The sequence below is a fragment of the Gadus macrocephalus genome, chromosome 7 (genome assembly GCF_031168955.1).
Source record: "Gadus macrocephalus chromosome 7, ASM3116895v1".
NCBI classification, from domain to species: Eukaryota; Metazoa; Chordata; class Actinopteri; order Gadiformes; family Gadidae; genus Gadus; species Gadus macrocephalus.
The window spans coordinates 7,777,892-7,793,040 of NC_082388.1; the positions used below are offsets into that span (position 1 = coordinate 7,777,892).

A 15,149-nucleotide genomic window follows, 5' to 3' on the forward strand; every position below is an offset into this window, starting at 1 on the left:
GTATGTCTAAGCCAAAAGCTGGCAGTGTCAGCTAAATAATGCAGTTCTGAATCACTAAAGTGATACTAATTGGATGAAGGAATAATCAATGGATGTGAACTGTAATAACAAATTTGAGGTATATTAAATTTCCTTTGTGTAAGTTTCACTCAAAAATTACCATATCTCCCCCTTTTGTTTTTATTTACACAGTTACTGAAACACTTTGGTACAACATGTACAAGATTAATAATATGAGAAACATATCACTATTCTGGGTGCAATAAACTACGTTGTCTCATTTTCAGGGACCCATACATTTTTATAAAACTTCTGATGCAAAAAAATCTTGTTCTGATGCAAAAAAAAAGGGTGCTAATTTTCAGTTAAAACAAAACCGATGGCATTATTTTATCAGCTGTGGGCGTTTTCATTGCCATAACAACGTGAGCTAATCAACAAGTACAACATGTTCTAGACCAGTGGCTCTCAATTATTTTCTGTCATTCCCACCCTAGGAGACAGATATTTTTTCGCGCCCTCCCTGAATTGAAATAGCCTACTATTGAGAACCTGCTAACATTTATTTAGATTAATAAAATTAGTGGAGATAACATCTGCAACAACTTAAAACAATTTCCAAATTCAGTTTATTAACTCAATTTGTAACATTTAAACCTGACTGCTAAGTCTGTGTGAATCTGAAAACAGAGAAACAAGAGCATATGATTCACTGGGGTTTGCATTTAATAAAAAATATTTTTAAACAGTCAGCTTCATCAGCTTATTCCCTTTCAAAAAAAATAATATATGTTCATCTTTCAAGCATGAATAAAGACACCAAGTCCCTCTGGCATGACTTTGTACGATCAAAATTCTTGTAAAACTTCTGACCCTTGGTATTATGTTTATTTAAAATAAAATAAGTAACTTATTAAAATAAATAAATACGACACAGTCCCGTCTGCCGGTCGCCCCCCCCCCCCCCCCCCCCCCCCAGCTCCTTTTATAAGCTGAGGGCGTTTTCATGAGTCTTATAGTATTCGAACATGTTTTACTTGTTGATTAGCACACGTTGTTATGGCAATGAATATGCCCTCAGTTGATAAAATAATGCCAGCGTTTTTTTTCAACTGAAAATGATCACCCTTTTTCTGCTCCTTGCACCTTATCATGCTTATCATGCTACGCAGCATTAAGCCCCTGCCGACTAAAACATGAAGCAATTCAAGAGGAGACATAGATAGAATCACCTTGTGGTCAACTGTAATTTAATAGTCATCTGACAGATTATGTCAAGGTTTTAAAATGATTATTATTATTATTAGCTGGTCATGTTATAACACAGCTGGAAATCGGGGATTTTCTGATAAAGACTAGCAAGCTTTTTTGACTTTTGGGGGGGGCTCAACCCCAGGAAACCACAGGACTATATGAAGTATATAAAGTCCTGTCCAAGATTTTTTTATTCCACAACCTTTATTTTATTAGTTACTATGCTGTTGTATGTCTAAGCCAAAAGCTGGCAGTGTCAGCTAAATAATGCAGTTCTGAAACACTAAAGTGATACTAATTGGATGAAGGAATAATCAATGGATGTGAACTGTAATAACAAATTTGAGGTATATTAAATTTCCTTTGTGTAAGTTTCACTCAAAAATTACCATATTTCCCCCTTTTGTTTTTATTTACACAGTTACTGAAACACTTTGGTACAACATGTACAAGATTAATAATATGAGAAACATATCACTATTCCGGGTGCAATAAACTACGTTGTCTCATTTTGAGGGACCCATACATTTTTATAAAACTTCTGATGCAAAAAAATCTTGTTCCGATGCAAAAAAAAAAGGGTGCTAATTTTCAGTTAAAACAAAACCGCTGGCATTATTTTATCAGATGTGGGCGTTTTCATTGCCATAACAACGTGAGCTAATCAACAAGTACAACATGTTCTAGACCAGTGGCTCTCAATTATTTTCTGTCGTTCCCACCCTAGGAGACAGATATTTTTTCGCGCCCTCCCTGAATTGAAATAGCCTACTATTGAGAACCTGCTAATATTTATTTCGATTAATAAAATTAGCGGAGATAACATCTGCAACAACTTAAAACAATTTCCAAGTTCGGCTAATAAATACGACACAGTCCCGTCTGCCGGTCGCGCCCCCCCCCCCCCCCCCCCCCCAGCACCTTTTATAAGCTGAGGGCGATTTCATGAGTCTCATAGTATTGGAACATGTTGTACTTGTTGATTAGCTCACGTTGTTATGGCAATGAATACGCCCTCAGCTGATAAAATAATGCCAGCGTTTTTTTTCAACTGAAAATTAGCACCCTTTTTCTGCTCCTTGCACCTTATCATGCTTTTCATGCTACGCAGCATTACAAGCCCCTGCCGACTAAAACATGAAGCAATTCAAGAGGAGACATAGATAGAATCACCTTGTGGTCATCTGTCATTTAATAGTCATCCGACAGATTATGTCAAGGTTTTAAAATGATTATTATTATTATTAGCTGGTCATGTTATAACACATCTGGAAATCGTGGATTTTCTGATGAAGACTAGCAAGCTTTTTTGACAGACAAAACAGCAGAAACTATGTTAAGTGTGCTCGTGCTGCCTTTTTGGTTTTGTCAAACAGGAGACGCCCACCCATCAATCAGAGGTTAGAGATTCCTGCAGGAAGGTTGCGCTCGATTTCACTAGCCCATTTGTGCCTGTTCATTAGTGTACAGCATATATTCTCTCATTGCTTGTGTAAAAAAAAAGGTAGAATATTAGATTTGAGGACGAAATGATAGGGTGGGCTAAGGCAAGTTTTGGGTGGGCTTGAGCCCACCCAAAAAAGGTGTAGCTTTGCCACTGAAAGTAAGCTAGCGAAAACTCATCCAGCTTCACTTTTCAAAAATGCGCGGTAACTGTTAGCGGCTACATTGACGTAGGCCTACGTAGCCAGCAGATTTAATAGTCCGCCAAAGACGTTGACGTCGCTTTACAACCGAAGACACTGGGTTTGACAAGTTATCGGACTACTTGCGGAGTAGTCCGGCTGAACGGAAGTGGACAGCGTCTATTGCCTAGCGTCGGATTTGGCCGCGACTCCTCCCCTTCCGGTTGGCGTTCCCGTATTGTACTCCCCCTCAAACTCGGGAACTTGCGCATCGTTTCACTCTGACAGCGGCATGCACGTTTGACATTGATTTAACCAATGAACCGATCCGTTCTACAGTGTTCTAGGTGAGTGTTCTACAAGAACCACATATAAATGTTAAAGCGTCGGTTGTTTTTATAGGTCCCGTGAGCCCCTCAAGAGCCAAAGTGTATGGTGGCTTGTTATCATTGTGAGAAAGAAACAAACAATGTAGGTTATTTTTATCTATAAAAAGATCTTCACATAGTCGACATACATCGTTAATTTTTTTTGTGGCATTTGCGGTTGGGATTGAGCCATTTCTGACAGCCTCATTCTGAACGTCAAGAAGTTCCATCAAAATAATTTCCCCCGGCACTATTTTGCATGGACACCGCTGCTGCTTCCCGGGCTTAGCCCCGCCCTAGACTATTGTGATTGGTTTAAAGAAATAAAAACAGGCCCGCCCAGCTTCCCCTAGGATAGACGACTCGAGGTAGCGTGGTTCCAGACCATTCTACTTGCTGTAGTTTGGTCTGGCTTTGCGAGACTACTTGCGGAGTGATACAAAAGATGTCATTAGAGGCAAAAAAGCCTTTGTTTACCTTGACAGCGGTCAATTATTCTTGGCAACGGTGAATTATCAAATATAATTCACCGCCGGAAGTTGTGAAGGGCCCATGCAAGTGAACAGAGCGTTAATAATGTAAATAATAATATAAAATATTTTATTTATTTTTTTGAGATCTGAGCCTCAAGTGGGGGGGCACAAGCATTGTTGGGGGCGGGCCCAGCCCCCTATTGCCCGCCCATAGCGACAGGCCTGGCCGTATATAATACGTCTACGTCAAATCCTCCCTTGATCTCTGAAAAAATGACTTCACCCGCTCGAGCTTTGTCTAATCCCAAACCGCGGAGTCTCTGAACTGCCCCCCCAACGCGATGCCAAAATTGATGATGCATGAACGTTGGGGAGATCGTTGGGTACTGGTCATCAACACCGGAGGAACCATCGGAATGAAGAAACATGACAAGGGTAACTATCTATCTATGTTCTCAGATGAGCCGGGAGAGAGCATTGCGTGTCTAGGGAATCATCTGATGGACTATCTACTTGGACATTTAGGATGTAGATTACGCAGAGTCTATACGTGCGTTAGTGAACAATTCTGACAGATACACCTACACATAGGCCTACTACTGTTTTGGTTGAAACATCACACTCCTGACAGGGACGCAGGAAGTCGAAAAAAAAAAAAAACAACCTGCGGCATTGCCTGAGTTCAAGTGTTGTAGTTGCGTCTGTTGTCCACTAGAGGGGGTGCGGCAGCACCCGGAGCACCCCACTTCCTGCGTCCCTGACTCCTGATGACATGCACACGGGCACGCTGTTCAATCATTTCGCTTTAGTCAACAATGTGTCTGAAGGTTTCAATTCAACATCGTGTCGACTGTAGAAAAAAGAGTGTTCTTGATCGATAAAGAAATAAAATAAGAGCTGCTTCACCAAGCTTGGATCAATACAAGCAGATGAGAGATGTTGGTGAGTCATAAACCATAAACAATATTTGTTAATCGCACACACTGGCACTTTGAGACAAATTTCTATTATGTTCTGCATAAATGGCAATAAAAAGAAATCCTAATCCTAATGTTGCTATTACAGTTTAGCTCTGAGTCCATAACCACATCAAGATTTAGGAACCTGATTTAGACCATTATTCCACACTGATCGAGATTCAGTAAGAGCAGTAACTTTCACTTTCATTTTTGGACCCAACAATTATTTTCAGGTTTATCTTTATTTAGCTGGGGAAAATTGATGCACATCAATCCATTAATTTGAACAATGCCCTTGATGAGTGAATCAATCTGACCATTCCTGCAATGTTTACTACCTATAGAATTATAAAAGTCAGCCTGACCCCCCTGGAGTCATTCGTCCAGTAATAGGGGTGGAGCAAGTTGCTCTTCTTCAGTAGCGATGCTAAACAGTAACTCAATGCTGACTGTGTTAATATAAGTAGGCTACTCATGCTTGGAGTCTAGGGAGACAGCGCCCAGCATTACACAGGTTCATGTTTCAAGCACTGACATCAGACGTGATGACGGAAAAACAGCAAAATATCAGTTTTGTGGGTTTCTTCCCTCAAATGTTGTGTGTATTTTCCTGGTGCCTCAGGGTATTGGAAGGCCAATACTGTTGGCCTTCCATCAATAATGGCCATTGATGCGTGCGCAAAATGATCGCAAAAAGAAATTTTGCTTGACCGGTTGCCATGGTTATCTCTGTGCGGTTAATTTGCAGCTGCGGTGTTAATTAGCGATGTTGTCAGCTTACTGTTACAATAAACTGTAATCAGAAAACGCGGTTATATGCTATAGACCCTGAAGTATCGGTGGTATAAAGGCAGGGACGAATTTCTAATTATAATATATGTACACTTTATGTTGAAAGAAAAGACCATCGCGATTCCTAATGAAATGAATGGCGCAGTGTTTATTCTTAAAAACGAGAGTTGATAAATTGTGAAAAATGAATTAAACTGTAATCAGACAACGCGGTTATATGCTATAGACCCTAAAGTATCTGGGGCATAAAGGCTGGCACGTATTTTGTTTATAAATATGTACACTTTATGTTGAAAGCAGTGGCGGCTCCTGACATTTTTTTCAGGTGGTGCAATTTCCCCCCGTTATTTCCATAAGTACCATAAAAGTCCATAGGACTGAGGTATATTTGTCTAGGTAGCAAGACCATTTCCCTAATTTGTTAGTGCATATAAATTCAGGTATCAGATATAAATTAAGCAGGCTGACAGTTTACCAAAAGACCAAAGGAGAGACTCAATTGCAGAGAGGCAGACAAGGGAAGTCAAGTTCAAATGTTTTACTGAGTCAAAAAGGTGCTTGAACAAAGGCACGATGGTAGACCAGCAAGATACAAAAAGAAGGATGTCCAAAATATTTTGCCAGTTCAAAATGCTCAGTAGGTAGCAGTAAAAAGTCACAATACAAAAATCCAACACAGAAGATCCAATGGAAAAATATCAAAGAATATCCAACATCCACAAGTAAGCTTCTTCTCAAAAATAAAAAAAGGTCACAGTCTTAGCAAGGTGTAAACATTCAGAGTCCAAAAAGACAACAGAGTACAAGAGAAACATCCATTTACAAGTCAAGTGATCTGCAGGTGACAATCCCAAGACTGAGCACTGGCAAAGAAACTGAGGAGGCATTTGAAGGGAAACAAAATGAGGTACATGTGATAAGCAATTTGCTGAACAAGGTCTACTCTAAAAGAAAACATGACTCACTAACCTCACACTGAAATATTCAAGCATGGCAATGTTATACTGCAATTGAAAAAAGCAACCTTAACACTGCTTTGTTTAATACAAAATGCACAACAGGTGAAAAGAGCTTGATATTGAGAGAGAGAGAGAGAGAGAGAGAGAGAGAGAGAGAGAGAGAGAGAGAGAGAGAGAGAGAGAGAGAGAGAGAGAGAGAGAGAGAGAGAGAGAGAGAGAGAGAGAGAGAGAGAGAGAGAGAGAGAGAGAGAGAGAGAGAGAGAGAATCACTTGTACTGGAATTTGCTGCGTCTCTCTTTTAATGCAGCAAAGCAGTCAATGACTCTCTCATTGAAGTCAGGCATGCTAAGGACAAGTTTCCGTTCCATTGAAAGCATGGCCAGGGCGTTAAGACGTTCCTGGCCCATGGAGTTGCGCAGGAAGGTCGTTATCCTCTTCAAAGTTGAGAAGCATCTCTCTGCTTCAGAGGTGGTCATGGGTGTGGTGATAATGATGTTCAACAGAGCAACAGTCTCTGAGAACGTGTCCTGTAGGTCAGCGGTCCCCAACCCCCGGGCCGCGGACCGGTACCGGTCCGTGGGTCATTTGGTACCGGTCCGCAGAGAAAGATTATTTATTTATTTTAATAAAAAAATAAAATAAAAAAAATAATAATGCATTATTTCCGTTTTGTTTATCCAGTGGTGGGTAGAGTACTGAAAGTCTATACTCAAGTACAATTACTTCTTTCGAAATCTACTTGAGTAAAAGTAAATATTCACTCGAGTAAGAGTTAAAAAATACATTATTTCTGTTTTGTTTATGCAGTGGTGGGTAGAGTACTGAAAATCTATACTCAAGTAAAACTACAATTACTTCTTTCGAAATCTACTTGAGTAAAAGTAAATATTCCCTCGAGTAAGAGTGAAAAAGTACTTTGTTATAAAGTACCTCAAATTACAAGTTACTTTACATTTTTGTATTGGAGTGCTTGGATCAGTGAAAAAGACATAACGTGTTATAGTGAGTGAGTGAGAGAAAGAGATGCACTTAAAACTCTTGCTTCATTTTGTGTATTGTTCATTAAACATAGCTACATAGAACAATACATACAACAAAAAATGTAATTTAATTTCAAACAAATTTACACAAAAAACGTAAATTAATTTCAGCTCTGTTGTGCATATGACAAAAGTGAAAAAAAAATGTGAAAAGTACTCGTTACTTTTAATGTTTTATTTAGAAAAATGACCGGATTCCCTTTGTTACATCCGTGTAGGAAGCACTCTTGTCACTTGTCTCGGTCATGGTATCGGTGCGTGCCGTTGCCGCTCAAATTCAACCCAGCTAGCAAAATGAGTAAAAAACAAACGTCGTTGGAAAGTTTCTTTGGGAAGGGGAAAAGGCCCAGTGAGGAGACGGAAGAAGAGCCTACGACTTCCAAGAAAAAGAAAGCTGCATTTAACAGACAATACCAGGAGTCCTACTTAAAATATGGATTTATTCCGACAGGTGATTCCCGCGCACCAAGCCCGCTCTGCATAATATGCAGCGAGCGGCTCTCTAATGATGCAATGAAGCCTTCAAAACTGCGTCGCCACTTAGAGACCAAGCACCCTGCATTAAAAGACAAGCCTTCAGAGTATTTTGAATGAAAAAAGCGTGAACAAGAAGGACAGAAGCAATTACTGAGGGCCACCACATCAACAAATGCGAGTGCACTGAGAGCCTCATACTTGGTGGCTAATCGTATCGCTAAGGCTAAGAAGCCATTCACCATTGGTGAAGAATTGATCCTGCCCGCCACTAAAGACATTTGCCGTGAAATTCTAGGAGAGGATGCGGTTAAAAAGATAGCACAGGTGCCTCTTTCGGCCAGCACTGTCACTCGGCGCATTCAGGAAATAGCAGAGGACATTGAGACACAATTGTTGGAGAGGATCAATAAATCACCGTGGTACGCACTCCAGGCTGACGAGTCTACAGATGTTGACAGCAAGGCAATACTACTTGTTTATGTGCGATATCTTTATCAGGAGGATGTGCATGAGGATATCTTATGTTCACTATCGTTGCCAACCAAAACCACAGCCGCAGAACTATTCAAGTCGCTGGATGATTATATATCAGGAAAACTGAAATGGTCCTTTTGTGTCGGCATATGCACAGACGGAGCTGCTGCCATGACCGGACGGCTGTCTGGTTTAACTACTCGGATTAAGGAGGTTGCACCTGAATGTGAGTCTACGCATTGTGTCATTCACAGGGAAATGCTGGCTAGCCGAAAAATACCTGCGGAACTTAACAGCGTATTGAATGATGTTGTTAAAGTTATTAACCACATCAAAGCACACGCCCTTAACTCGCGCCTATTCGAGCAGCTTTGTGAGGAGATGGACGCGGAGCACAGACACCTACTCTTACACACAGAAATAAGATGGTTATCCCGAGGGAGATCGCTGGCCAGAGTGTTTGAATTACGAGAGCCGCTGCAGAGATTTCTCTCAGAAAAAATGTCACCGCTGGCAGCACATTTCAGTGACGAGGAATGGGTCGCAAAACTCGCTTACTTGTGCGACATATTCAACCTGCTCAATGAACTAAATCGGTCACTTCAGGGGAAAATGACAACTGTCTTCCAGTTGGCAGATAAAGTAGCTGCATTTAAAGCCAAACTGGATTTGTGGGGACGGCGCGTGAACAGAGGCATATTTGACATGTTTCAAACATTCGCGGGGATTTTGGAAGAGACTGAGCCCGAGCCTTCATTCACCCAGCTAGTGCACGATCACCTGTCTATGCTTTTAAATGAGTTTGAGCGCTACTTCCCAACCACAAAAGACCCACGAACTGCCAAGGAATGGATCCGCAACCCATTTGTCAACAAACCAGGGGAATCCAGCATGTCGATGCAAGAAGAATATCAGCTGCTGGAGATCGCAAATGACGGCGGCCTTAAAAGTATGTTCGAAACAACCACTCTGCCGGTGTTCTGGATCAAAGTCACAGCAGAATACCCTGAGATCGCCACAACAGCACTGAAAACCCTGTTGCCATTTCCGACATCCTATTTGTGTGAAGCGGGATTTTCTGCAGTGACGGCAACCAAAACTAAATATCGGAGTAGGCTGGACGTAAGCAACACACTTCGGGTGTCATTGTCTCCCATTATTCCTAGATGGGACCGTCTCGTTGCAGGGAAACAAGCTCAGGGCTCCAGCTGATTTAGCAATAGGCCCAATAGTGAGTTGTATTTTTCATGCACTTTATATTTGTTTTTGTGTTCTGTCTTATTTTGAAGGCACGTTTAACCGTTACCATAGCGACCAGAGAGTGTTGGGGGCAGAGCCGCAGTTATTTACTCATGTTATGTTGTTTGCACGTTGTTACGAGTGCGCTGCTAATAAAGTTGCATAAGAGTACACAGTCGATTCACGTTTATTATTATATTTAGAAAATACCTGTTTTTATTTTATTTTGTGTATTTATCCGCCGGTCCGTGAAAATGTTGCCTAACATTAAACCGGTCCGTGGCGCAAAAAAGGTTGGGGACCGCTGCTGTAGGTTGTAGGACATGAGCAGCTGGTAAAGTGCCAGTGCACCACAACATCCCTTAAACTCTGGGTTTTCGTAGATGAGGGAGAGCTCTGTGTGCAGCTTTGCTTGATCCAGCATGGGGTATGCCTTCACAGTGGCATGCAGCGCTTCGGTTGGAAATTAATGGCAGTACCTTCCAAACAGATCTCCTTGCAGTAAGGTGGCACTAACTAGGTGGTAGGTGAAGGAAAACCACTCCTTGCAGGGAGCCAAGATGGTGTCACAGATCTCTTTAGCCATCCTCTGCTTTTCTTCCTCTCCCAACGCTGTCCTTGATCGTTTGGCAGCTGGTTCTCCCTGGACCTGCTGAAGTGAGGGGGAGCCCCTGAGAAAATACACAACATTTTTTGTTAGTTGGGCCATTTGCTGTTGTGTAGTCTACATGCTACAGGCTGTTTATCCATTTGAAACACCATTATTTCACTGTATCCTTTTAACAACATAAAACACACACAGAACTCTTTAGTTCACAACTTTTCTTTAGTTTTGCAAAGGATTTTAAGCTAGTGCAGTCATTTCAACAAACTAGACTACACCACAGAGGCTACATTTAATTAATCATTATTGGCATAATTGAATTAATCATTATTGGTACAACATAGTTATCAATATATTCTTATAATCTTACCTTATGGCCTGCACACTGCTTGTGAACCTCTGGAGGGCCCGCTGTATGAGTACTGCATGTCCTTCTATGTGGATGTCCTTCTGCTGGAGTTGCTGGTACAGGTTGTCCACATGGGGCATGATGTTGTGAAAAATGCTCAAGAAAAAAACGAAGTCTTCATCTTGCAGCATTCGGATGAACCCAGATGCCTCTCTCACTGTTGGTTGGTCAAATGATGTCTTGATGGTTTCGAAACATTCAATGAGGTCGGCTAGATTCTCACTGGCAGTGTTGACGATCCTGCTGTTGAAATTCCATCTTGTAGCTGAAGCCCTCGGCAGTCTCCGGGCGACGACCTGATCGAGAATGCTGGTCCTCTTGGGTGAACGGGGAAAAAAACTCGAAATCCCACTCAGCTCAGAGAAAAAAACCTTCACTTTGCTTATGTTGGATGTGGCTTGCTGCATGATCAGGTTCAGTTGGTGTGCGTAACAATGCACATAATGTGCATTTTTGAAGTGTTCACGCACCTTTTGCTGCACACCAGCCTTCTCTCCCCTCATCACACTGGCACCATCATACGCTTGAGCGATTAGTTTCTCTCTCTCGTCGTCGGAAAACAGACTGTTCAGTCGCTCCAGGATCACATTCGCTATAGAGGTCGCCGTTGACTCGGTGAGGGGAAGAAACTCAAAAAAACGTTCATGCACTGCATACTTGCCGTCGATGTATCGGAAAACAAGAACCAGCTGAGTCTGCGTGCTGACATCGGTGGTCTCGTCAGCCTGGATGGCTACAAACTTCACAGCCTTCACCTCCTCGACAATCCGTTCCTTCACCACACCCAGCATACACCCCAGCAGTTTGTTTTGAATCGTCTTGGATGTGCCCTTGAAGACACTTGCCGTTTTCAGGTGCTCATCAAACACCTCATCCAACTGTGCCACAAAATCGACAAGGCCCCGAAAAATACCAGGGTTGGCGGAGCCCTCGGTTTCGTCTCTGCCTCGCAAAGCTAGCTCAAAAATGCCGCAAAACTTCACACACTGGATGAGCCGATTGAGTATGTGGCGGTTCTTGCTCACCTCATCGTTGTGACGAAGCACTGCTAGCCGATACCCCTCATCCAGCTTTGTAGCAATGTTCACTCTCCCTAAAGCTGAAAACTTCAGACAGCTGTCCATGTGGTTTTTTGCCTTCTCGTGTCAGACAGATATTGCATATCCGTTACCCCTTTTATTGTCCACGCTGTACCGTCTGCCGTGTTGTTTTCTGGGTGGAAGAGAAGGCAGGGGTAGCAAAAAAGAGCATTGGCTACATCACAGCCGGCTAGCCAGTTTTCTGTGGTACCAGTTATTTTTAAAAGATCGTTTGTAGGCCTTCTCCCCTTTCGTTGACACTTGCTTGATGTTTAAATCAGGTCTAGGGGGTCCTAGCTGTTTTATCGCTTCCTTTTCCGCATTAGTACGACGACTAAAGGGCACTTCTCTCAGAGACACTACAGTATTGCACTTGACACTCGCCATCTTCTTCGTAGAATGTTCATGTTCCCGCGGGTTAGCAACAGACAGATGACGTAAGCACGTCGTTTGTGCGAGCACATAAACCCTCATAGAAAATGTATTGGGAGCATGATTTTTGAAAAAAACGGACGTACCATGAATGTCAATGGGAGAGTTCTGGTGCAAATTTGGGCTTGACAGAAATCCCCCCAAATGGGCGTGCCAACACCAGGCACAACCTTAATCTGATTGGACAATGACATATACAACCAGCTTGCATACAGCAGATTAATCACCCGCCCTAACAACTAGAAAAAAAAAACTCTGTGTTTGGTAGTGCGTCGCACAAATCGCCCCTATGAAGGAACCGCCACTGGTTGAACGTATAGACCGTCGCGATTTCCATTGAAACGAAAGTAAAGATATAGATGCGCGGTTGGTGGTTATACCTGCGGAGGGTTGGGTGGATTGCGTGAAAAAAGTAATATTTGGAGGGATTTGGGGCGGGTCGCGGTTGAAATAAATAAATAATAAGCAGGTTAACATAATGACAAGCAAACGGCAAACTGACAAATTATGTTTCTCTATAATCACCCTGCTTCTAAAATCTCCGCCCAGCGCTCGTCCGCTGGTTTTCCATAAGCATTCCACTGCGCGATCATCCCTGCTGCATATGCCCTCACACATTGTTGAAATTATATGCTGGATGCTTTATTCTTTCTATGTGGCTTTTAGTTAATGATCGGGTTATAATAAGACCACGTTGGCTATGTTCGCTTGCACACCGCGCGTCGGTGTGCAAGCACAGGCTGATAAGGTGTCACGCGCTGTTCGACACATGCATGCGCATTTGCCCCCCCCCCCCCACCACTGAAATCATTCCGGCGCCACTGCTGGTACTTCCACAACAAGTAAAGACTCGTAGTGGGGGTTATCTCGGCCATGGTTGACAAGATTTGGGGGAAAGGAACTTTGGCCTTGACTCTCTGAAGAAACCCAGACATGGAGGAGAAAGGGATTGTAGGCCTACTCCCGGAGCAGAGCTGCCGGACTGCCGCCGCGCTCCCCCCAATGGAGCAGCTCGGCGGCAGTCCGGCAGCTCAGCTCCGAGACAGATCACCCTCACTTTCTCCTCCATGTCTCCTCCTCCGGACTGCCGGGGAGCTCGGCGGCAGTCTGGCAGCTCAGCTCCGGGAGTTCCATCCCTTTCTCCTCCATGTCTCCTCCTCCGGAGTCCGGACTACCAGCAGTCGGCAGCTCGTCCCCTGGTCCACAAAATCTTAGCTGCTCTGATTGGACAGCTCGTCCCCTTGTCCACAAAATCTTAGCTGCTCTGATTGGACAGCTCGTCCCCCTGTCCACAAAATCTTAGCTGCTCTGATTGGAGGGGGATGGGGAAGTGGGAGCTAATATTCAAAATTGCCGAAACTGATTTGCTCGTTTGGTAACTGGAGGCGGGGTCCTTTCAGAATGCATCTCACTCAAAAATCATGTAGGCTAGACTTTTTTCCAACAACCCAGATCCCAGGAAAATTGTTGTTTTCTTAATGTCCCTGGCCAAAATACAATAACAAACATGGAGGTTTTACATGCAGTATGTCTGAAATCACATATCAACTGCAAATGTCACATCTGAATTTGGCGGTTGATAATGTAGGCCTACTCCTCAACTAAGTGAAAGATCCAATGGTTTATATGTATTCAAATAACGAATCCTACATTAAAGTACTTCAGTATGAATACATTTCCTCAAATGTAGCTAAAACTTCTCAGGCTTGAATGAGCTTGTCAGCCATATGGCAAGCAAGCAAGCTTGATAGACAAGCTTGCATGCCATGAGTGCAGTCATGCATTCATTGTATTGACAAAGACAATTCATAAATAAAAAAATCATATATACTGCCTGAGAAATCTCTGTATTTAGCATTATGATTACAAATGGTACGATATAATAAATGGAGGAGTCCTACTTGAATGTGTAAACTGAGACTAAGACTTTAATCTCTTGCAGTTTTAGGTTCTGTTTTGTGGTTCGGTTCATACGATTTTTCCCAATCTGTGAATATGTAATGGAACACGAACATGTTAATAAAGTAAAAAAATAAATAAAAGTTATATTATGTTCTTAAGCATGCGCATCAAGTGCAATTTTCATTGTTACCAGCAGAGTTCACTGTCAGCCAGGTTTCTGGGCTGCTTGATTGTAACACAGCCACAAACGCATGCCTCTCAAAGACTGATCGTTTTTGTCTCACCCCCAGGCCTCAAACCGGAGCCCAATGCGTTTGTGAAGGAGTTGCGAGAGATGAATATCTTCCACGATGCAGAATATGCCAAAGAAAAGGGCTACGACCGCTATGAAAACACACTTGTCCTGTCGTAAGCCTTTCGTCCACCAAGACACCCCTTCAATATGTCATAAATATATTGCCAAGTCTCAAAGGGCTGTTAAGCCCTTTGAGTCTGTGTGATTAAGGGCTATACAAATAAAATATAATTTAACAATCCTATTGTATGGGGTGCCGATTGTAAAAATTCGGTTACACTTTTGATACATTTTCAACATTTAGCTCACTTTTCCTCACATTTAGGGCATTTTCCTCACATTTGAGACAGATATTCATGTAAAACAACACGTTACGTACTTGTCAACAATATGTTCAAATGTAAAAAAAAAAAGGTTTTGTTGTTTCTGAATTTCTGTCTGAGGAAGCCTCGTAGGCTGGTCTGATGGTGGCGCTGTGGATCATTTGCCTTTGCCAAGAATATGTTTAACATTGATTCCCGGGACGGAATTGGTTTTGGCTAATGAATCATCCAATTTGTTGTTTATTGATAGGGCAGGCCACATATGTTAGTCCTCCATTCATCAGACAGCGTCAGTATGATAATGCACTACCCTTGTAACACCTTAAGGCTACACTGGCAGCCTTGTAACACCTGAAGGCTACACTGGCAGCCCCACATAGACGTTGCCACTCGTTCGTCCCATGTTTTGAGAAGAGGGGGAAATGCTACGCCCCTCCACAGTTCT

The 15,149-nt window shown here is 42.6% G+C and overlaps 1 protein-coding gene across 1 annotated transcript in view; it reads left to right on the top strand.

Annotated features, from left to right (window-relative positions):
- The first annotated feature begins 3,669 nt into the window (after positions 1 to 3,669).
- LOC132461174 (60 kDa lysophospholipase-like) overlaps positions 3,670 to 15,149 on the top strand; it is a 42,783-nt gene continuing 31,303 nt past the window's right edge. The window contains exons 1-2 of the mRNA XM_060056219.1: positions 3,670 to 4,155; positions 14,377 to 14,494. Of these exons, the coding sequence (XP_059912202.1) occupies positions 4,062 to 4,155; positions 14,377 to 14,494 (212 nt within the window). The 5' untranslated portion in view covers positions 3,670 to 4,061. The remainder of the gene's footprint in view (positions 4,156 to 14,376; positions 14,495 to 15,149) is intronic.